This window comes from Pelophylax lessonae, assembly GCF_965119305.1.
Source record: "Pelophylax lessonae genome assembly, chromosome: 4".
Classification (NCBI taxonomy): domain Eukaryota; kingdom Metazoa; phylum Chordata; class Amphibia; order Anura; family Ranidae; genus Pelophylax; species Pelophylax lessonae.
In genome coordinates, this window is record NC_138771.1 from 235,818,282 (window position 1) to 235,841,978 (window position 23,697).

At 42.6% G+C, this 23,697-nt stretch overlaps 1 protein-coding gene across 2 annotated transcripts in view; it reads left to right on the forward strand.

Annotated features, from left to right (window-relative positions):
- DOCK4 (dedicator of cytokinesis 4) overlaps positions 1 to 23,697 on the forward strand; it is a 529,522-nt gene that overhangs the window by 494,120 nt on the left and 11,705 nt on the right. For both annotated transcript variants that reach the window (XM_082254719.1, XM_082254720.1), the window contains 2 exons: positions 3,956 to 4,069; positions 5,409 to 5,470. In XM_082254719.1, the coding sequence (XP_082110845.1) occupies positions 3,956 to 4,069; positions 5,409 to 5,470 (176 nt within the window). The remainder of the gene's footprint in view (positions 1 to 3,955; positions 4,070 to 5,408; positions 5,471 to 23,697) is intronic.

A 23,697-nucleotide genomic window follows, 5' to 3' on the forward strand; every position in this document is an offset into this window, starting at 1 on the left:
TGTATATCACACGTACACAACCACACTAGGCCCCAATTACTATTGTTTGTACCCCTAAAAGGCTAGGAGTAGGGGGAGTATGGAACAGGCAGCACCCTCAAACCTTCAGAAGTATGAGATGAACCCCAACAACTTGGAAAGGTGGATCTCTCTCACACGTACCAACACAGACTATCCCCCAATTTAACTGATCCCCAAAGGTTTTTGATTAAATAGCGGAATAGAAAATATGATCCCAAAAAAGTGTATGTATATCACACGTACACAACCACACTAGGCCCCAATTACTATTGTTTGTACCCCTAAAAGGCTAGATGAGGAGTAGGGGGAGTATGGAACAGGCAGCACCCTCAAACCTTCAGTATGAGATTGTGTTCACTGTACCCCACAAAGATTGAGTTCACTGCACCCCACAATGATTGTGTTCACTGCACCCCACAAAGATTGTGTTCACTGCACCTCACAAAGATTGTGTTCACTGTACCCCCCAAAGATTGTGTTCACTGCACCCCACAAAGATTCTGTTCACTGTACCCCACAAAGATTGTGTTCACTGCACCCCAAAAAGATTGTGTTCACTGCACCCCAAAAAGGATGTTGTTCACTGCACCCCAAAAAGGATGTTGTTCACTCCACCCCAAAAAGATTGTGTTCACTGCACCCCACAAAGATTGTGTTCACTGCACCCCAAAAAGATTGTGTTCACTGCACCCCAAAAATGATTTTGTTCACTGCACCCCAAAAAGGATTTTGTTCACTGCACCCCAAAAAGGATGTTGTTCACTCCACCCCAAAAAGATTGTGTTCACTGCACCCCAAAAAGATTGTGTTCACTGCACCCCACAAAGGATTTTGTTCACTGCACCCCAAAAAGATTGTGTTCACTGCACCCCAAAAAGGATGTTGTTCACTGCACCCCAAAAAGGATTTTGTTCACTGCACCCCAAAAAGATTGTGTTCACTGCACCCCACAAAGGATTTTGTTCACTGCACCCCACAAAGATTGTGTTAACTGCACACCAAAAAGGATTGTGTTCACTGCACCCCAAAAAGATTTTGTTCACTGCACCCCAAAAAGATTGTGTTCACTGCAGCCCAAAAAGATTGTGTTCACTGCAGCCCAAAAAGATTGTGTTCACTGCAGCCCAAAAAGATTGTGTTCACTGCAGCCCAAAAAGATTGTGTTCACTGCAGCCCAAAAAGATTGTGTTCACTGCAGCTCACACACAGAAAAATGGATGTGGATCACTGACACCTGCCTATCTCCAATCCCACACCACACAGCAATATCGATTGTAGTTTGTAGAACACAGTTTCCCTAAAATTCAGCAGACTCTGTCCCTAACAGGATTGAGAAGAGATCGTAGATCAGGATTGAGTGCAGACCCCACCCCCCACACAGCAATATCGATTGTAGTTTGTAGAAGACACTGACCCTATATAATTCAGCAGACTCTATCCCTAAAATGCCTACAACTCGCCCTGCCTAAACACTCCGACCTGTCCCTCAATTCTATCCGGACACAAATGGTTTTTTCCTGCCTATCTTTCCCTAATCAGCAGCCAGCACGTTGATGTGTGCTCTGTCCCTGAATCTAAGCAGCATAATGACGCCGCTGCGGCTGCCTCGAACTTATAAAGACTTGGTCACATGCTTCAGACGGCCAATCACAGCTACTGAGACATTTGCAGGCATGGCTGGGATGGCTTAAGGCACACCAGTTAAACGATTGTTGATTGGCTGTTGAAAGCCCGCCATGAAAAGAGCGCCAAAGCATGCAAAACCCGGAAATAAAACGACCGAACACGGATTTTTACCCGAACATACAGTAAAGTGTCCGTGTCCGTGTTCGGGTACAAAAAATCCAATTATTCGGTACGAACACGAATAATACAGTCCGTGTTCGCTCAACACTATTCTTGATGGATGCTCTGACATTAGACAGCAACACCCTGCCTCTAGGCAACATGGCTGTCCCCACACAGAGACACCAGGCAGATGGTTAGTAATGGGAAAAAAATCCACTGCAATGAGATTATAGGCAATATTGTTTAACACTCCTCGGTCCTCTGCCTACCTTTTTTTTTAGGCACGGCTTCCAGAGTTCAGTTCCTCTTGAAGTGAAACTATGTAATAGGTAGCTGGTGGAAGCTGCAGTATTGAAAGGTACATAAACAAATACAATGTCATGGTTAAAGATGGCACCTTTTAGCCTTCTTGTATTAGAAAGTGTCCATATTATTGTCACTTGGGTCCCTTCCCTCATATTATTAGAAAAGGCCTCTGTGAGCCATCTGAATAAGATAGATGGGAGTCGTTATTTTAGTACAAAATTATCTTAATTGCTGATCATTAAAGCACGTAATTCACGTTCTGAATAAAGAAACTGACATAAGATTAAGAGCAGACAGTGTATTTGGCGCAGGCAATGATATTCCTTGAGGTAAATCATGTTTAATTGGACACTTTGATGCATGTGTTTTAGTTAATACTAAAATATATTAATTGCCTGCTTGTATAACTTAGCCCTCAGTTATAAATTAAGATGAAGAGATATACTATTTATTAGAAAACATCATAAGTTTTGTTTTCAAATGGTAAGTGTAAAATCCATGAACTGGAGTTCTTGTAGACCTTTGTATTGGTAATTAAAAATTGTAGACACAAGTATGTCCTCATTCTTCACACTAGTTTCTTTGGAAGACCAATGTTGATTGAATAAAGAATAAAATCCCAGAGATGTCAACTTGATCTATTTTATCAGGAAAATACTGTATGTTTGCTTTCCTGTGTAGTGCTGATCACTATGCTGCAATATTCAATAATGTTATTGACCTAAATGACTAGTATTGTCATTAGTCTGATTCATTCACTCTTAAAGAAAACCTGTACTGTGAGAAAAAAGACTACCATTATGGGTTTTTATACCTTTTATTTCAAGTTTGTAGTCAGACATGCCTACACTGTAAGGAAAGCTTAACTGTTCAATAGTTTTCTTTTTTTAGTTTTGGATAGAGTGTCAGTTTTTGTTTGCTTTTTGTGCCACCGTTCAGGAAATTCACACTCTCTACTTGTCCTGTTATGATTATCATTAGAAGAAAATGACAAATTTTGGGTTGTACCCAGAAAAGTAATAGAGGGGAAATCTTCCAATGGGGACACTAGTTTTGGTTACCTGTGGGGCCCCAAGGGATTCTCTTAATTTGCAGGGATTTCCGCTCACTTCCTGCTTGGCTATGGGACAGAAAGTGAAGGTGAATCTCCACAATGAGACAAAGATGGCGAAAAAATAATCATACAAGGTTATAACCCTCGCTTGCTCTATCCAAGATGAAAAAAGTTTTGCCTTTGCTTCTACAATGTACTACATGTAATACCCTGCCCATTTATCACTGTCCGATACTAATCGTAAAAGGGTAGATATAGAGTGAACAGCAGTACAAGTATCAAAAGCGGTCACCAGCATGATTGGCAAAACTGTATGAGATTCTGTAGACCTGTAGATTCTTTGTGATAAGGGGGGAATGATTTGCACACATAGATCAGTGTCTGGAGACTGAAGCCATTTTAACTGCATTATAAAGCATTTCTGATCATTTATTAACTTTATTGGGATCATTATGTACTCATACACTTGTGTATAGTAGGTTTCCCAATATCACGAAGGTTACAATTACCATGTATGACTAAATTGCAATGTATCTCTGTTTGCAGGTATGGTAAATGGAGGCTGCAACAGAGCATAGTTCAGTATTACAAAGTAATTTACAAAGTCACAGTTTATGTAGTCATAACATGTACTGCTCTCCTGCCAAAACTTTTAGAACATTTCTTCACAATGAGATGTGAAGAGCTGCTGTCTTGTTCTGTATAGAATAACACATTCAGGTCCGACTTTCAATATCCACAGTGAAATTCAAGGTTGTTTGTGTCAATTCTGCTCCTATTTTACAGCAGTGAATACCACCCCGAGCAGTTGGAGCTTGGACAGCGGGAAAGAAGCCAAAAATATGTCAGAGTGTGGAAGGCTTATAACTCCTCCTGTGCCGCCCAGGCCTACTCAGGCTGGTACGTCTGATTTGTGTAAAAGGCTCAGCATTCAGATTTATTCAAATTCATTCCAAGCTAACTTCATGCACTGTGGTTTTATCGGCTTTTGTTTAGAAGACTTAATTGAGTTAAAGCTTGCAATGAGACATTTATCGCCTATGACCAAATGTAATGCCTCACGGTAACATAAAGAGAAAAAGTTTACATGTGCTCAGCTCTTCAGTGCATTACTTCACTAGAAATGTGTACTTAGAACAATCTAGGCTAGACATTAGGCTACTTCGAATGTTGCACCTGTTCTGGACACAATTTTTTCTGTTAGAACTTGTCCATGATCAGAAGCGTTTCAAAAGAAAACTCTGTCAAAAATATGGGGGCTAGTTACCTGGCTGTCATACTGGTTTTCTTTTTACCTTCTGAGGCAATGATCAGGGACAAGTAGGCAGGTTAAAAGTTCTAACGTCACTCTGGCTCCTATGATGTATGACTGTTCTAGGTCATTGACTCAGAAAGTCTTCAGGCCAAAGAATCAGCACAACAGAAAAAAAATCCAAGTATTTTCGGGGGGGGGGGGGTTATGGCAGACCACCATATTGCTCACAGTAAAGGTTTCCTTTTAAAGTGGTTATACCAAGAATAAAATACTTTTTTTTTTTTTTCTCATCATATTAGTGATCTTAATGGCGAATTAGACTTTTATTGGCACATCAGAGTTTTTTTTTAAATAGTTAGAATGGAAGTCTTTGCAGTGCTGATATCAGCATAGATATGTCTCCACAAAATACATGCAAATCATCATGATCCTTGCCTTGTGCTTGTAGGACAAGGTGTGTTTGACCTGAATCTCTCTGCACAGTTTCTTTGAATATTAATTAGACTAGTAAATTAGGGAGATTACCACTTCTTCTCATTATAGGATCTGTTTTGTATCCAATATATACATTTAATGCCAAGATGTGATTTCCTTTACCAGCAATTAGGTTCTTTCATATGATGTTGTTGATTATTGGCACCTCAGACGTAAGTTTTTTTCAAATTGATATAATGGAGGCCTTTGCATTGCTATTATTTTGGCATAGATAAGTCTCCACAAAAGATTTGAAAATCATCATGATCCTTGCATTGTGATTTTGGGATATGTGTTTGACCTAGATCCTCTCCACTCTATTTCTTTGACGATAATTAGGAATAGTATATTAAGAAATTATTGCATCTTTACCATGTCAATATCTGTTTTACACCAAAATTATATAATGTATGATGACAGAATTTCATTCAAAAGCCAATACTAAATGTGTTTGCATGATTAAATATCCTGCTATAATATATTCTTCTAACTCTCTGATTTTAATTTTAGCTTCTCCAGCTAGACATGTGGCTGCAGTATCTCCTTCTATGATGGGGAGGTCTCCAGTAAAGGTAAACCTTCTGTGTTTTTGGCACTGTAAAGAATACTGTGTATATGAAAGAAATAGAATGGTTGCTATGGATAAATTCTACATTACAAAAGGATGGCAACTGCCCCACTTTATAACTAGTCTTTTCAGTAAAATACACATGGAAGGGCAATGCATAACACAAACAAAAGTTTCCCAGCACACTTACCAGCTAGCCTGCAAAAAACCAAATTGACCTTGTCCAAAAATTCATGGTAAAAACAGAGGTTTTAGCTGCACACATTCGCAAATATGTTTGGAAGCCCCAGTGCCTACGTCAAGGCACTTCTGTGTACCACAGTCCTAGCGCTATATTTTTTAAGCATCTCCAGGTTGCAGCATATACAGCAGTGGATAGATTAAGGGCAGGTTTTCCTGGAGGGAGCCCGCCTTAAAGGCACAGAGACACTTGAGACGCCCAGAAAGAGCACAATGACGGCTTGAAAGCATCCAATGTATCCTCACGCCAAATCCAGCAATTGAGCTATACAAATGGCAACCACCTCAATTTATAACTAGCCTTTGCCATAAGGTGCACGTTGAAGGGCAATGCACAACACAAACAGACAAGTTTTTCCCAGCACACTTTCAAGCTAGCCTGGAAAAAAAAAAAAAACAAAAACGAAAAAAACTGAACACATTGGCATGTCTAACAATTCACATTAAAATTAGGTTTTAGTTGAATTCTACAGCAGTTGCCTATAGACTGTTATACACGGACCGAAAATTGTTCAGGAACCAGCGGACTTTCGCTCTGTGTGTACTGCTGCCTGTTCAACAGAAGCCAGTCTAATGACCAGTATGTGATGAACAGTCATCCTGCAAAACCAGCATTTGATCAGCGTTTGCAGCCAGTGACTGCAGCACTGATATGTGTATCCTGACCGGGGGGGGAGGGGAGCAGGGGGGTCTTATGTTTGTACTGAAAGCGCTGAAACTGAGTTGTTACCGGCAGCTGTGTGTCTTGTTCTAATGAGAGCTGGGAGAACCCTACTGTGAAGTCCGAAAACCTTCCCCATTGTTGTTTCTCCTTTGTGAAGAAAAGAAGATACATTGTATTCTATCTTTTCCTCCTTGCTAGAGGAGAAATCTGTTAAAAAAACAAACCCAAAAAAAATTGGTGGTAAAACCATGATAGTCATAAGTGGAAGAAATACATTTATGAGTTTTATTTGGTAGTGGATCATGGTAATAGTATAAAAACATACAGCTACATTTCAAATTATATTTTTTACTATTTTGGTTCAGTTTTCCATTGATAATAAAACAAAATCAGGAGATATCCATTAACATTAACCACCAAATTAAAGCCCAATCTGTACTGGAAAAAAACAAGGTATAATCCACCTGGATATACTGAGTGGTTGTGATGATATGTACAGTTTTACTAACACATGTCAAAGTTGCAAAATTGGGTTTGGCCATTAAGGTTTGTTTTGACGTTATTCATAAAGCGGTTAAAGAAAAACTGTTACGAGAGAAAATGTAGGCTGTATGCTAACTTCCGATAAAGCTAGCTGCCTTGAGTTACTGCAACAAGTGTAGGTATAAGAATTTCTGACTTTATTCTGATGCTCAGTTGCTGCATGTTTGCTCTGGTTGTATAACTCAAAAGTATAGAAGCCAGATCAAAACTATCATTTTTAGAGATCAGCGATAGTAATCTTAATTTATTTTTTAATGACAAGTCAGCTTTAAGGGATATTTTAAATTTACAAATGAAAAACAAGAAACGCAGTAATTAGGTAACATGGGCAGGAAATGCCATGGAGTGTTGTGTGCAGATCAGTGTACAGAAACCCCCAGTGTTGCCATGGTTGCAAAGAAGAAAAATTTTCATTTCTTAGCAAATTTAGAAAATCATAGCTGAGCCTGCTTGTTTCCTTTAAAGTGTGTGGGAGTTCCTATCCCCTGCAGCAGCTCTCAGCACTTGCTCCGGCTCTTTCACTGAAAGCCCATATAGGGGTAAGGTCAGGGAGCTAGAGGAAGAGTTTGCAGGAGCCTGGCATTGCACCCACAATCAGTTGATCATGAGTGCAATGCTTCGCACACTCCTGTGAAAAATAAATAAATAAATGCAAGTTTTTGCTGCAAAGTATTTGCATTTAATATATTTTTTCAATTCTTTATTTTGGGAAAGACAAAGACAAACAATCTCAAGCACAGCTGAGAAATGGTGTGCTACTACTTTCCAATTTGTCCAGGTTTAAGATAAAACTAGAATAAGAGAGATAGAGATACAGGGAAAAGAAAAAAAGGGGAGAGAAAGTGGGGCCAGGGAAGGGGCAGGGATGGATCTAGCTTGTCCAATGTGGGGGTGCGGTAAAAATGTCAGTGGGGCAGAGGCTGGAAGGTCAGTAGTTTGTAGGACCAGTGTATGGGGTCAGCAGTAAGTGAGGCAGAGGACAGATCTTGCCTAACAATGAAAGGAGCTTAAAGGGGGTGATTAAAGAGAATCTGTGCCTACTTGCTGTATACTTTGCACACATTTACCACAGTCCTTGCATTCACAAAATACTCCTACTTACTATGTCACAAGTGACAGTCTTACAGACACACATAAACCTCAGAACAAAGGATCTTTTTTAAAAATGTAAACCTATCCATCACATATGCATTTCTGCACACAAAAACTGATCACTTTGTCTGAGTCTACCTTAAAGAAGAGCTTCATTAAAACCAGTATCTGTTGGGACAATGAACACTTTGGTCAGGACTATGTAATGTACATCATAATGTATAGAGTGCAGAGGTCAGGAGTAAGTAACATACAAAAGAACATATAAAGTGCAGCATCAGGATTAGCCCACCTGTTCACATCAAAGCCCCCCCTTACATCAGGCTCCCCAGAGTCCTCCCCCCACACACACATCAGAGTCCCCAGAGTCACCCTCCCTTAAATCAGGGTCCGTGGGGTTCCTCAGCCTCATCTCAGAGTTCTCAGAAACCCCCCACCACACATCAAGGTCTCCAGTGTCACCTCCCTTACATTAGGGTCCCCAGAACCATTTACATTACAACAGGGTACCCAGAGTCACTCCCCTAACATTAGAGCCCTTAGTCACCCCCTTATGTCCGGGTCCATAGAGTCAACCTCTCTTACATTAGGGTCCACAGAGCACCCCATCTTCTTACATCAGGGTCCCTAGAGTCTGTCCTTTGAAGCAGAGTCCCCAAAGTCTCCCAAGTTACAGGGTCCCAAAAGCCCATCTTGAAATTTAGGCAATAAGAATGAAAGATAAAAGACTGGGAGGTGGGGAGGGGCTTTTAAAGCTGGCCATGCATGGATCGAAATTCAGTCAGTTCAGCAGAAACTAGCGAAATTTCAATCCATCTGTGGGCAGGCAGGTTGTACTGAAGTTGAGCTATCAATTAACTATAGTACAACTAGCCTGTGTTTTTTTTTTTTTTCTCTATGCGTCTACTGCAGCTGGCTATAGCCAACAGCAGTGATCATTGTATTCTGACAGTGGAGAAACCACCTGCTGTCAGAATACAATGGCGTGGTGGAGAAGAATTCCCCCATCAACACTGACTGCAGAATCAAGCGATTTTCTTTCCTTCATTAAAGGAAAGACAATTGCTTAATGTATGGCCTGCCTAAGAGTAGCCAAGAAGACAAATGCATAGCAATAAAGTGTTAAATTAAAATAAAACTGATAACTTTCTTTGCACACAGCCTTGTTTACTGGCAGACTTACTGTGTATCTCGATCTCCAGTTTATGCTGACAGGTCAGACAAACAGAGATGAACAATCACTACACATTTCAGCTCAGCCTTACTGTATATACTGCCAGGCTCACTGTAAACGTTGAGTAAACGTTTGACATAGATTGGAAATTAAGATACACAGTCAACCCGGCAGTAAATAGGCAGTATAGGGGATTTGCAGTGAAAGTTATTAGGTTAGAAGATTTACTTTATATCAACATCTTATTGCTGTGCATTTGTTTGTCTTCTTATACAAGTAGAGGGAGAAGGGAGCTGCTGAAGCTCTCAGTGCTCCCCTGCCTCTGTCTACTGCACCATGCTTGCCCTAACCCTGGGAGGAGTATAGCGGCTAGGCACAGCATCCAGAGTAGAGGTCGTGGGGGGGGGGTACCCCCCTCTAGCACCCCCCTAGATTTGACCATGGGAAGGGAGGGCCCAGGGACTAGACAATGCAGGCTGTTAAATAGCAAAATAATGCTCACTTTGCTATGGGTTCATAAAGAAACACTTCTAATCCCAGAGGACAAGCCATAGGGTAACATCCAGGGATTTTAAGTCATCTCTAGGTTGGAAGGGTATAACAGCTCCTGGTATGCAGAAGAGCAATTTAAAAACCATGCAGGGATACCAACTATTAGGAAACTTTTCTGCTCCACTATATAGAGAAGGCTGTAAGTCTTTCTGTGTTCCTAATATCACCAATTTACCTAGCCAAAAAGAGTCTGGGGGAGTAATTAGTTGTTTCCACAGGGATGAAATGCATGCCCTGGCAGCATTAAGGAGGTGGATTGTTAAAAAAGACTTATATTGGGTAAGCAGTACATTCAATTAAGGTGTAGTAAATAGCTGCTGGGATGATGGCCCAATTAAGCTGAAGGACCAAGTGCCTGATACCCTCCCAAAACGGGACAAAACGTTGGATCCAAAAGATATGCAAAAGAATACCTACTTCTGAGGAGCAGCTTCAACACAGGTTGGATGTTTGCATGAAGATCTTATGAAGAACTGCAAGAACCTGGAACCAGCATGAGAGGATCTTATAACCTTGCTCCTGAAATGCATTGGCTATGAATGACTTCTGTGTGAAAGGGTGTGGATGGTTATGTTAATTTAAGCAGGGGAGAAGGTCATACCCTTCACACTTTCCCATTTCCATAGATAAGGGGGGATGCATCATGGTGGGGGAGAGTTTACTTTGAACAGCTGAGACAGAAGATGGGGGGTGTAAAAATTGTTTATTATATAGGTTGTCAAAATAAGTGGTATCCTAGAGAGGGCCTTTTTAAGCTACGGTAGTCCACAGGAAGCGATTAATCTGCTATGCTGCCAACACATTGACAGGAGGATCTTATATCTGCTAAATAGATGAGTGGTAAGTAGTCTGATGGATTCACAAAGTGGCAAAATGTGTCTTCATCTAGGAGATGATCAATATGTCTGCTAGAAATGCCATTCCTAAACTTTGTTTCTCAGAATAGGTGTCATAGGAGAGGGAGAAGGCTAGATATCCACTAAAGGAAAGGTCAAGACCATGACCTCTGACATCATTTGGTGCATCGCAAGGGATGGCAAATGTGAAGACCGTAACCAGGGCAAACAAGATAACATAACAAACGAATGCTCCTGTTCTATTCCTACCCACGGCTTCACCCTAGCCTGGGAGCACCAACTAGCTAGCCACGTCAAATGCAGGGCCCTGTAGTATAGCTGGATATCTGGCAAACCTATTCCCCTTGTGAATTTAGATTGGGTCAGAAGTGAAATACAGATGCGGGGTCACTTGTCGCCCCATATGAATTTCAGGAGCAGTGAGCAGAGACATGCAAAAAAAGATGCAGGGAGCACCATGGAAGGAAGCGTCTGAAACAAATATAGGATTTGAGACAAGGTTGTCATTTTAAAGGCATTTTATCCACCAAATCATGTTAATTAGTGTTTTTTTTTTTTTTTCTAAAGGTGAACTTAGCCTTTAAAAAACAGCACTTGAAAACGAGCTACAAATGTGATGCATCCAGTAGAGGGCACACTTACTCTGTAAATGACTTGTTTAAATCTTTATTTGATCCTAGCAAAAAAATCCAATACTGTTTTTCTGAAGAAAGAGTAACAACACAATTAAACAAATCTGTTCTACATTCATTTTCACAAATAAGGATGGTCACCTCTTTCTGTCTTAAATGGAAACAGGATTTTTAGGACTGGCAGTATTCATATAGCCATAACAAATATTTTCTTTGCTGCTGGAGACAGAAATAGTCAGCCACACTGAACAGGATAAAATAGCCTGAAATAAAATGCCAGTTTGATTTGTTCTGGAAATTATTATTATCAGCATGAGTACTGATGTTGCTACAGTGAATATACACTGTTTATGGGAGAATTGAAAATGCCCATCCATTGCTGTGACTTTTCCAGAATGTTAAATGTGGCAAAAGTATATATTATGATTATAAATTCTGTCTCCAAGTACAGATAACGCAACTGGAACATCACTGATACCTTAAAAAGCTCCTCTATACCATTTATGAATAAGTTAAACACAACTGGTCCCAGGACAGAGCCCTGGGTCACCCTGCTTACAACTCCAGACCATTCAGAAGATGCGCAATTTATCGCCATCCTTTGAATGCGCTCCTGTAACTAGGTATCTATCCAGGTACATACACTTTCATCAATGCCAACAATTTTTAAATTAAGCGTATATGGGGTACTGTATTAAATGCTTTGGCAAACTCTAGATACACTGCGTCCACAGGACTTCCAGGAATTCTATCTAGATTATCCAGATTACAGCTTGCTTCCTTATAGAATGTTAATAGGTTGTTTTGGCAAGAATAATCCCATATACATCCATGCTGGTAACTGCTAATGATACTATTTTCATCAACAAAATTTTGGCTGAATCACAAACCTATATCCTTTTCAATACCCCATTGGGGGTAGCTCTAATCTCAGGGACCCCCCCCCTTCTTCTTCCTGTCTTTTCTTTCCTTCTCTTTCTCCAGATTCCCTTCCCCCTTACCCCTGTTACCTTCGCTCTCAGTAACCTCAATTGTGTTTGGATAGCAAAGCCTATCTCTAATGTGGTTACTTAGTTGCAACTCAGCAGTTGGATAACCACGATAACATACCGTTAAGGAACTGCTAAATGTCTATTATGTTCAGAGTTTATACCCATAAGTTGTCCCTCAAACAACTCGATAAGTCATAGTCTTGTTGCATTGAATTCAGCTACACAGACTGTCATTGGGTAGGCCATGTACAACTAGTTTTTATCCCATTATATGTACCATACCGAACTCAACACAATGGTATTTCTTAATGTATTATTTGTTACGCTATCTTTAAAAATACTTGAATGAGATAACAAATTGTTGGATACGGTTCCTTATTCCCTCCAATGGTTTACTTACTATTGATGTTAGGGTGACTGTCCTGTAGTTTCCAAGTATGTACCTTGGCCCATTTTTGAAAATTGGTACCACTTCAGCTTTTTGCCGATCAGCTGGTACCATTCTAGACAGTAAACTGTCCTTAAAGATCAGGAATTACCGGTCTAGCAATTACCTGGCTCAGTTCTTTGAGGGCTCTTGGGTGTAAGCCATCTAGACCTGGTTATTCACAATAAGTGTCCATTCACACTGGTACGACTTGTCAGGCTACTTGGTCAGCCTGACAAGTCGTGCACCGTCGCTCCCACTGTGTAGTACAGGAGCCGTTCTATTAGGAGCGACACAAGTCGCTCCGACTTAGAAAAAGGGTCCTGTACTACTTCGGGGCGACCTAGAGGTGACTTGCATTGACTTCCATTATGTGAAGTCCGTGCAAGTCGTGCCGAAGTCGCGCTGCACGCGACTTCACAGGTCGCCCCCTAAGTCGGAGCGACCTAATGTGAACGGGGACTAAATGTTTTAAGTATTTTTTTTTAATACGGTTTTCTGTTCGCCACAAGGGTACATTCTGAAAAAAAAATTGAGAAGAATGTATTCAACACAGTTGCCTTATCCCTGTCACTCCTAACCAACTTCCCCTAACTATCCTTTATGTCGACAATATACTCTGACTTTAATATTTTTGTGTTTTTTTTTTTTTTTTTTTTTATACTCTTTTTTGCTATGTGTCTCATTATGGTCCATTTTTTGCTGCTCTCATAATGCTCCTACATTTCTTATTGGATTCTTTGTAGTGTTGGAATGCTGACGGCAACCCCTCCGCCTTATATTTTTTAAAGTATTTTTTTTTTATCTTTGATACACCTATTTACGCTTAAGTTTAGCCACCCATTTTTATTTAACCCGTTCACCCCTCAGGATAAAACAAATCTTAATGCCTAAGCACAATTTTGCAACTTTGACATGTGTTAGTAAAAGCATACATATCATCACAACTACTTTGTGCATCCAGGTGGATTATACTTTTTTTTTTTTTTTTTATAGGACAAATTTGGCTTTCATTTAGTAGTAAATGTTTTTGAATATCTCATGATTTTTTATTTTATTTTTTTATTTTATTATCAAAGGAAAAATGGCCCAAAATAGTAAAAAAAAATATTTTTTTTAATAGCCTGCATATTTCTTGTTACTACCATAACCTATCACCAAAGAACAACTCATTGCAGCTATACCACATATGTGTATGTTAATTGTTGTTTGTACCCATAGTACAGCCCAGAAACAATAATGCGCAGTTTGTGTGTTTTTTTTTTTTTTTTTTTATTTTACGCCCTACCTAAAACACACTGACACTGATGCTAATTAATAAAAATCCTGCTCAAAATATACTAGCCCTGACCTTGACCCAAATGCTAACCCTGGCACTAACCTAGATCAAACCTTTATCTAGGTATTTTTTTTTATACACACTTTTTTCTCCCTCTCTGCAAGGAAAATGAAAGATACATTGTATCTTTCCTCTCTGTTCAGAGAGAGAGAAACGCAGGGATGGGCTTCACAGTGGCTGATCACTGTGGTAGCCAATCAGAGGCCACCACAGCGATCAGATGACCCAAAATTAGGAGTCCCCTGTTGCCCATTGGAATACACTGGCTAATGCCATTAGTTAATGTTTGTAAAGCATTCCACTTTTCCTACATGTTTTTTGTTTCTAGAATATATTTCCATTTAATGTCGTGAAGTATGGAGCGGAGTTTAGTAGAGTTGGCTCTTTTGAGATTTAATTTCTTGTCCTAGCCTCATGTCTCCCTTTCCTATGATTTATGATGGACGTAATTACGCTGTGTTTGCTGTTTTCTAAGTTATCCCTTCCACATATGCAATCAGCTCTGTGTTTGTAATATAATAGTTGATGCAGAGCCTTATTTCTAGTTGGGGCATGCACCAATTGACACCAATTGTCCTGCAAGACATTCAGGAAATTACAAGCCTTATATGAGTGGGCAGTTCCATCTGCCCAGTCAACATCTCCAGAAAATCAATTCTGGTCACCTGTTGCTAAAAATCCCGTCATCCTCCCACTTGGCCATGAAGAGGTTGACCATACTGGGAGCAAATTTGTCTCCCATGGCCACCCCCTTCTTTTGCAAAGTAGTACGACCTATGGGTCATAGAAAACTGGAGTAGCTCCAAAATTTAATTTCTATGAATCTTAACTATAGAGTGAGGAAATATTGGATGGCCTCTAGGCCTAATTCATGTGAGATCGCTGTGCCACATCAGCTTTTACTAGTAGATAGCTTGATCTCCACTGAACTTCTCTCAAGAAAGGATGGAGTGCCCATCACCAATGGTTGGAGGAAAAAGTCAATATACTTTCCTGCTCTTGCTGTAATTGAATCAATCCCACTGATGATGGGCCACCATGGAGGGGCCTCCAAACGTTTGTGAATTTTGGGCAGACTATACATAACTCGTAGTCTGGGGACCAATGGAACGAGAAAATCCCTTTCTTTCTTGTAAGGATACCACATTCAAAGCCCCTAGCAAAAAGGGCCTTGAGCTCCTTCTTGTACTTTAGCACAGGATAGACATAAGTAGAGCATAGGTGTCACAGTCTGATAACCTATTTATTTCTCGACTGCATGCCTCCTAGTCTGGAATAACTATGGCACCCCCTTATTTTCGGGGCAGATGTATAGGTCCTTCCTTTCGCATAATCTTTTCATACTCATTTTTATGTCTCTTTAGGCTTCCATCCTTTCAATCTTTAATGCCTCCAGTTCTTTCAGGACCAACTCTCAAAAAAAACGATATACTAGGGGCATATTTCCTGGGGGGGGGGGGGGGGAGTTGATTAATGAAGCATTACTCAAATTAGAGCGTACGATATCTGAAGTCGCCACTGAGCTTTCGTATGTATTTTCGCACATCAATAAGTGTTTGAAATGTACTAATTATGAAAGGGCACATATTTAAGACCCCTGTTTAAAGTGGTTTCCTCCTCCTTGGTTAGTGCTTTACCACTGAGATTATGCCACTTTCCCTTAGACTCGTCTTCTTTTTTGGGGGGAATATGTCTCCCCCTCTGGACCCTCTCTTATGTCCATGTTTCTTTTGTAACCTCCTTTCTTTGCCCTGTAAAAATCCTGATGGTCATAATTATTCCTGTAGTTAGGATTTCTACCTTGATCACATAGGTGGTCACCATTCTTGCCACAGGTTTTCCCATAGGAAGGGGTGGAGAGGGAATGATCCACATTTATTGATTCCATCTCATCTCTAACACCCTCCCTTAGTGGTGCAAATGGGTAATAGGTCTCCATGTTTCTCCCAGGAGATTGGGGTCGCCCATAGTTTACATTGTTGGCCCCATCACCATAAATCTTACATTTTGTTCACCAAACTTCTACCATTTGTGAACACGTCCTTTAATCTTTTACGGGCGCATATTATTTTCTCTGTGCGCATCAATCATAGGTACTCTGGTTACACTACCAACATGGACTGCAGTAGCACCATCTTATTTTCTCTCAGTGCCCTGAAAAACTATTTTAAAAGTTTTTATAACTTTTTGGCCTTTCTTTTCTGCAACAGAGCTGCACCTTCCCCATTTAGGCACAGCCTGTCACTGCTATAGAGCCAGTAACCGACCCCCCCCCCCCCCCCAAAAAAAAAAGCCCAGTTATCCAGAACCCAAAACCCTCCTTGCACCAGTTCCTCAGCCACTTGTAAGGTTTCATAGGCTTCTGCTGCCTCTGTGGTGTGGCTCAAGGTACAAGCAGTATTTCTGGGAGTGATCCATTAAATCAATTTCTAGGAGGCTCGATTGTTTTCTAACTTTGTCATTGGTACCAATATGTACCATGACAGCTGGGTCTTCCTTAGCCCTACCTAACAATCTGTCCATCCGATCCACAATGTACCCACCCTGGGCGCCTGGTAAACATACTGTTGATGATCATGGTCTTTGTGACCGCTTACCCTGTCTTTCCTTTTAAAAGAGTCCCCTTCCACCACTATCTGTCTATCCTTTTCTGTAACCTTGCCTAACCTCCTAATGGGTGGAGATGTTGCCCTGTCATCTAGGTGAGACATTTTGCTCCAGTAATGCCATTTCTTGACTAATATCCCCAACATCACAAAACTGGGTGTATTTTTTAGGATGTGTCTGCTCAGGACTTGCCTCTTTAACACTTTTCCCTCTACCCCCTCTTCTGTCACCCAACTTCCTTCCCTAGTGCCTACACTCCCATGTTTTCATCCTTCTCTGCGGTGGCCCCTACCAGCACCTGACAAGCTAGGTCCAAATTCTCTTTTAGGTTGATGATGCTTCTAGTGTTGCCAGCTGCTTTCTTTGATTCAGGATCTCTGTTTTTAAGGAAACAACTTGGTTAAATTTTGCGTGACTTCCCCCCCCCCCCAACAGTTGTTCATGGAATGCATGATCCATTCCCATTGAGGATGTTACCCACTAATGTGATGGGAATAATTCAGGAAAAATTATTAATTATATTTTTATATTAATTGTTAATTTTCCTTCCTAACTTTATTCTCTTCTGAGAGCTAGTCTTTCCCTAACTGTTTGGGATCTCCTGCTCACTGATCACACAGCTCTCGGCATCCTATCTTCCTACTCCTGCTTGCTGGTCACAAAGCCCTCAGCATCCTCTCCTACTGATTCTCCTCATTGATCACACGGCCCTTGGCATCCTTCCCTTCCTCTCACTGATCACACAGCCCCTGTGTCCCCTCCTACTGATCCCACTTGCTGATCACACAGCACTTAGCATCCTCTACTTGCTCTTACTGATCACACAACCCCCTTACGTTGTAGTCTTTCCAAGGTAATTTCTGCACATGGTCTTCTCTTTTGGTGTTATTTCTTCCACCAGTAGTCACTCTCAGCAGTCTTCCCACATGTCCAGATTTCCTCATAGTCTTTCTCTATGGTTGGTCTGCCTTATGGGTATTCATGCTGTGGGTTATTTAAGGCCAGTCTTTCCCAATGGGGGCCTCTCTAAGTACAGTAAAAAAGTGTAAGAGTAAGTTGAATTGGAACTTCGGCCAAAATTTAAAAAAAAAAAAAAAAAAAATATATATATATATATATATATATATATATATATATATATATATATATATAGTGACATTTATCAAGTGGAAAAATAATGGTAATTGGAGATACAAATAATTATTTTGGCCCCCCTCCATGGGCTTGCGGTGACCTTCTACCTCCCCCACTTCCTGTCACTGGGTCTTTCACTCACCTATTGGACTTTCTTTATTCTCTTTATTCCCCTTTTTTTTTTTTTTTTTTTTTACTGCTCCTGCTACTTTAAATCTCTTTGGGGCTATCTGTTGCATCTGTTGTAGCAATGGGGGGGGGGGGGGGGGGGGGGCGGAGACAAGCCTCTTCCAAGATTTTTCAGGATTGGCAACAGGCTTCAGTGGCTACTTCAGAGCTAGCCAAGCCTACTCTCCCAACCTTTCGTCACAGGCACTTTGTATGTGGCATATCATCCATTTTTTTTTAAAAAAAAATAGGGCCTAATTAGTGATTGGGGAATTTAAAGTAATTTTGCTCAGGCCTTGATAGCTAAGCAATTGATAATTTATTGTGAAAATAGTTTGTTGTTCCCAAGAAAATAAAGTTGGTCATATTTTAAAGTTAAGAGTGAAAAAATATTTTTATTGATATAAATCAATAAAAGAACAAGGGCTATCCATGCCAAATTTAGTGTTGTGATTTTATGCATTATTATATTTGAGTATGGATGGCACATGAAATCTCATGGATCTACCGTCAGCATCAGCAACATTTTTGTTAAAGGGAATTATACAAAACTGTTCATGCTAGTCACATACTACATTGTGTCCTTATTTATTCTGCCCATATTTCCAAAGCTTTAAACAACCATTTTATGTTAGTATAGTGTCTACAGTATGTGGGGCCAGAAGCTCGCAAGGAGGTAAATATTAAAATACTTGTTCCCAAGTTGTTGGTTGGGTGTCCTGATGCTTTCATTATCACTGATCTAAATGAAAATTAAACATGCCAATTTTGATTATATTAGGCTGAATTTACACATTTTTACCGAATGCACTCACTTTTGAAATACAATAAGAGAGAAGTTCACCTTTGGAGCATGTTATCTGTTCCACCTTTATTTAGGATGAAACACATAAAGTATTCCAGCTCCTGCCCCCCTCCTCCCTGTGGCTGCAGGCAGGGGTTCTTTTCAGTTTTAAAAATGGTGTGGCTATGTGTGGCTGTGCCCTCACTGTCATGACATTCATTCATGGGTTCCTGTGAATGAATTAACTACAAATATCGTCTTCCACGGCAGTATACAGGCTTGTAGTTTAACCTGCTGATGCACTGATCAGCACGCTTGTAGTTTATTCACACTGCCTGCAGCTCTAAATATGACAGCCCATACAGAGGTACGGGCCACAGAACTGTAGGCAGAGTGTGCCTGACATTGCACCCATGATCTGATGGTGGGTGCAGTACTTTGCAGGCTCCTGTTTTAAAAAAAATAAATGTACATTGTCATTTTTTTTACCTGCATAAATACAGTATGTGCATTTATTATTTTTATGTAAAGATGAACTTAGCCAGGGGGCGTGGCCTGAAGCTGTATGTGAGCGGACGTGTGTGAGAGGAGCTCTCCCAGCCGACATCCGACTATTCCATCCTGATCCCACACAATTGAGCGATACCTTTTTCTGTTGCCCCCGGACACCTTCTCCTTACTTAGCCGGCCATGTCTCCGCCAAAGCGACCATTCGAGGCAGCGGCAAAGCTGGACAAATTCAGGCACCTAGAGGGGTGCGTGCAGGCCCAAGATGGCGGACCGCCACCGTCCACTACCCCCGCGGCCGTGCCGGGGGTTGATCAGGCAGCCATCCCGCTGCAATCACGGACTGGAAGTCGTCCCTGACCACCAAAATAGAGATCAAAATCGATATCTCCCTGCTGCGCCAGGACTTCCAGAAACTGCAAGGGAGGGTGACAGAGACAGAGGGCCGCATATCCAGGGTGGAGGATGACCTACCCCCAATCCAGAATGCGGTGGAACAGGCCTCAAGAGACATGCAATATCTGCTACATAAGCAAGATGACCTTGAGAACAGGGCCCGACGCAATAATATCTGCTTTATTGGATTACCGGAGGACACGGAGGGGACTTCCCCTGCTACATTTTTGGAGGATCTCCTGGTCAAATCCTATGGCAGAGAGGCCTTCTCTCAGGCCTTTGTGGTGGAGCGGGCGCATCGCATGCCTGCTAAAAAAAACCCCTCCAGGTGCCCCCCCCTAGGGTCTTTATTGCACGGTACATGAACTTTAGGGAAAGGGATGTGGTTCTCCGTCTCTCCAGAAAACGGGGTACTCTCCCTCTGGACAATCACCACATCCTGGCCTTCCTGGATTTCTCCCCCAAGGTCCAGAAACAGCGCAGTCATTTTGGGGATGTCAAGAGGCACCTTAGGACCCGCAACATCAAATACTCTATGCTGTACCCGGCCAGGTTGCGTGTGACTGGTGAGAACAGAGTCCATTTCTTTGAGGACCTGAACGTTGCAGCGGCCTGGCTGGATGGCCTGCCGTGAGTACCCACTATGCCATTTCTGTTATACATCACCCTTTGGCTGGAATATGTGTACAAACAGGCCCTCACTGTCTCCTGTGCCACCATTCCTGTCGTCTCGGATTATTGTATACGTCCATGATGGGGATCACCCGTTATGCATGCTCTATCTCCTATACTGAGAACTGATGCACCCCACCTCGTGCTTCACCTTTGCACTGGTCTCCTATTCACAGTCCTGATGTATCCTGTTGACACTACCTGTGGGGTTCGGATTCCCCTTCTGCTCCCCCCCTGTATCCATCCTCCCCCCACATGACTGACCACTATCCTGCCTTATACAGTACCTCGCCTGAAGGTTGCCTTATACATTATCCTGGAACGATCCCTTGACTTCTGGCGGGGAGGCCTCTCTGCCCACAGAAGAAACTGTGTTCTATTCCACGAAAGTCTGTTCACTACCATGTCCCGACCCTGGGACTTCTCTTCGGAGATTGTTCGCCCCTCTGATCTTACTGCATTGCTGTCCACCCTTGGGGGCTCTGCCTTTCTGCAGGGCTCCCCACAGCTGCTTGCTCATGCTGTTATCCTTGTTGCTTTTGTTTTTTGTACCTGGTTTTGGGTCTAATGCCCACACGAGTTGGGGTGTGTGCTGGGCTGGGAGGGGGGTTGGGTTTTATGTTTTTGAGTTTTGTACGGTCTATTTTGTTGCTGCATATACTATCACTGTCATGCCTTATGTTGCTAACTTGCCATGGTACTATCTCCTGGGCTCTGAGCTGCGGGTGCGGGCCATGCCTATCCTGGGGATCCCTGTGTATCCTAAACCACTAATTTTTCCTGTTCAGGTGTTATGGCGAGGTTAACCTTTCTCACTTGGAACGTGCGTGGCCTCTGGGATAAAGTCAAACGAACTGTTATATTGTCCTACCTAAAAGAGCAGAGGGCGGATATTATTACCCTAGTGGAAACGCATGCTGAGGGCACTATGTTAGGTGCCCTCCGCCGCCCTTGGGTGGGATGGTCTTTCCACGCTTCACATTCCTCCTATTCTAGGGGTGTGACGCTGCTCATATCCCGATCTGTGGCCTTTGCTGTTCAGGAGGTGGTGACGGATCCACAGGGTAGGTATGTTTTTGTGTCTGGTAAGATAAGCGGGCACGGTATCCTCTTGCTTGCCTGGTATGCCCCCCCCCCCCTTATAGTGCCGTGCTTCTGGCTGAGGGATTGGCTTTTTTGTCTAGGTTTCCCTCTGTCCCTGCTGTTTGGATGGGGGACTTTAATATGGTTTCCAACCCATACCTGGATAGGGCGGGCTCTTCGGACTCCCCGCTCTACCCAGATAGGGCTACCAGATTTCATAGGCTGCTTAGTAGTTTCCAACTTCTGGAGGAGCCTGCATCCCCACACTAGAGCATATTCTTGCTTTTCGGTCACCCATTCTACTATGTCCAGGATATACTCCATTTGGATTTCCCAGGCCCTCCTGCCCAGACTTCGTGTCGCCCGTTTTGGACCGCGACTACTTTCGGATCACGCATCGTACATGTTAGAATTATCCCGTTTACTGACCCCCCTCAGAGACATTGGCGTCTGAACCCCTTCTGGCTTAAGACCGTTCCTGATATTGACTTTTTGACTGCTGAATGGGACTTCTTCTTTAACACTGACACTGTGTCCCCCTTGGATGTGTGGGAAACTTTTAAGGGACATGCCCCACTGCTCCTGTCCTCGCGTATAGCCAGGCACAAGAGGGCGTCGAGGGTTGATGTGCAGCATGCCGAACTACAGCTAGCTGACCTAGAAGCCGGATATGCCTAATCTCCCTCGGCTAAATTACTCGCTCAACTTCGCCTTCAAACTAGGGCCAGGCGAATCGTAAGTTATTTTTCAACAGACAATGGGTGTTTGAACATGGGGAACGGGCGGGCAAATTGTTAGCATATTTGGCACATATGGATGCTAGACCCCCTGTGGTAATCACGCTCCATCAATCGGTGTTGGGGGACTCGTCTAATCCGGCGGCTGTGGCAGAGTGGTTCGCCTCCTACTTTGGTGAAGTTTACTCCTCTAATGTAGATTATGACCCATCTGATCTTGCCAGGTTGCTGGATACCCTAGAGTTTCCCACGCTGACCCCCGCCCAGGTCGAGGCGCTCGAGGCTGATGAGATAGCTACTGCGATTTCATGTTTTACAAGGGCCAAGGCTCCTAGCTCTGATGGCCTACCAATCAAGTTTTATTTACATTTCTCTGAGACTCTGGTTCCTCGCTTGCTCGCGGTGTATGAGGCGGCATTCGACGCAGGTTTATTGCCTGCCTCGATGCAGGAGGCACTGATCATCTTACTTCCCAAACCCGGCAACGCAATACCCGGAATCCTACAGGCCTAGTTCTTTGCTTCAAAGCGATATCAAAATCCTTGCTAAGGTACTTGCCTTAAGGCTCAATAAAGTGGTCCTCTCCCTCATACACCCTGATCAGACGGGCTTCATGCCAGCCAAAAACACAGCTTTCAACACTAGGCGTTTGTTCATGAACCTTCAGGCCACCCACGATTGTACGGGGACAAGGGTTGTGGTGACATTGGACGCTGCAAAAGCTTTCGATTCAGTCGAGTGGCTGTACCTTTGGCAATGCCTTTGCAAATTTGGGTTCGGCCTGCATTTATTAAATGGCTTACCATTTTGCACAGCCAACCTCGCGCCAGAGTGGTAGCTAACGGTTGGACGTCTCGGTCCTTCCCTCTGTCCCGTGGTACGCGGCAGGGCTGCCCCATATCTCCGCTGTTATATGCATTGGCCGTTGAACCCCTCGCGATGGCTATACGCTCGGACCGCGGTTTCTGTCGCGGGGAACTCGAAGAACGCATCAGTCTCTACACGGATGACATGTTACTCTACCTGGCAGACCTGGGCCCCTCATTACAGCGAACCCTTCAGGTGATACAGCAGTTTGGTAGCTTTTTGGGACTATCGGTTAACTGGGATAAGTCCCTTCCTCTTGACAGTTTCCCCCCGGTGGCGGACCAGGCGGCGCTTCCTTTGTCCCAGGTGGAGAGGTTTAAACACTTGGGAGTTCATGTGACCAGGTCCCTAACTGACTACATCCCCCTTAATATTGAACCTCTCTTTGCCCTGGTCAAGGCCAAAATGCAGGTCTGGGCTTGGTTGCCGTTGGGTGTCATGGGCAGGGTGGGCCTCGTTAAAATGATCCTCCTCCCTAAAATCTTGTACATGTTGTGGCATTCCCCCACTTACATTCCCTATAGGTATTTCATGACACTCGATAGCTTGCTGAAGATGTTCATAAGTGGTACTTCTAGACACAAGTTATCTTGGAAACATACCCAGAAACCTACTAAACTAGGAGGAATGGCTGTCCCTGACCTGGCGAGATATTATCTTGCAGCTCAATTATCACACTTCTCTAATTTAGACAAACAGGACAGATATATTGCGTTGGTCTGTCGCGATGGGGAGTCACGGCTCCCACACCCGTTCTGTGATCT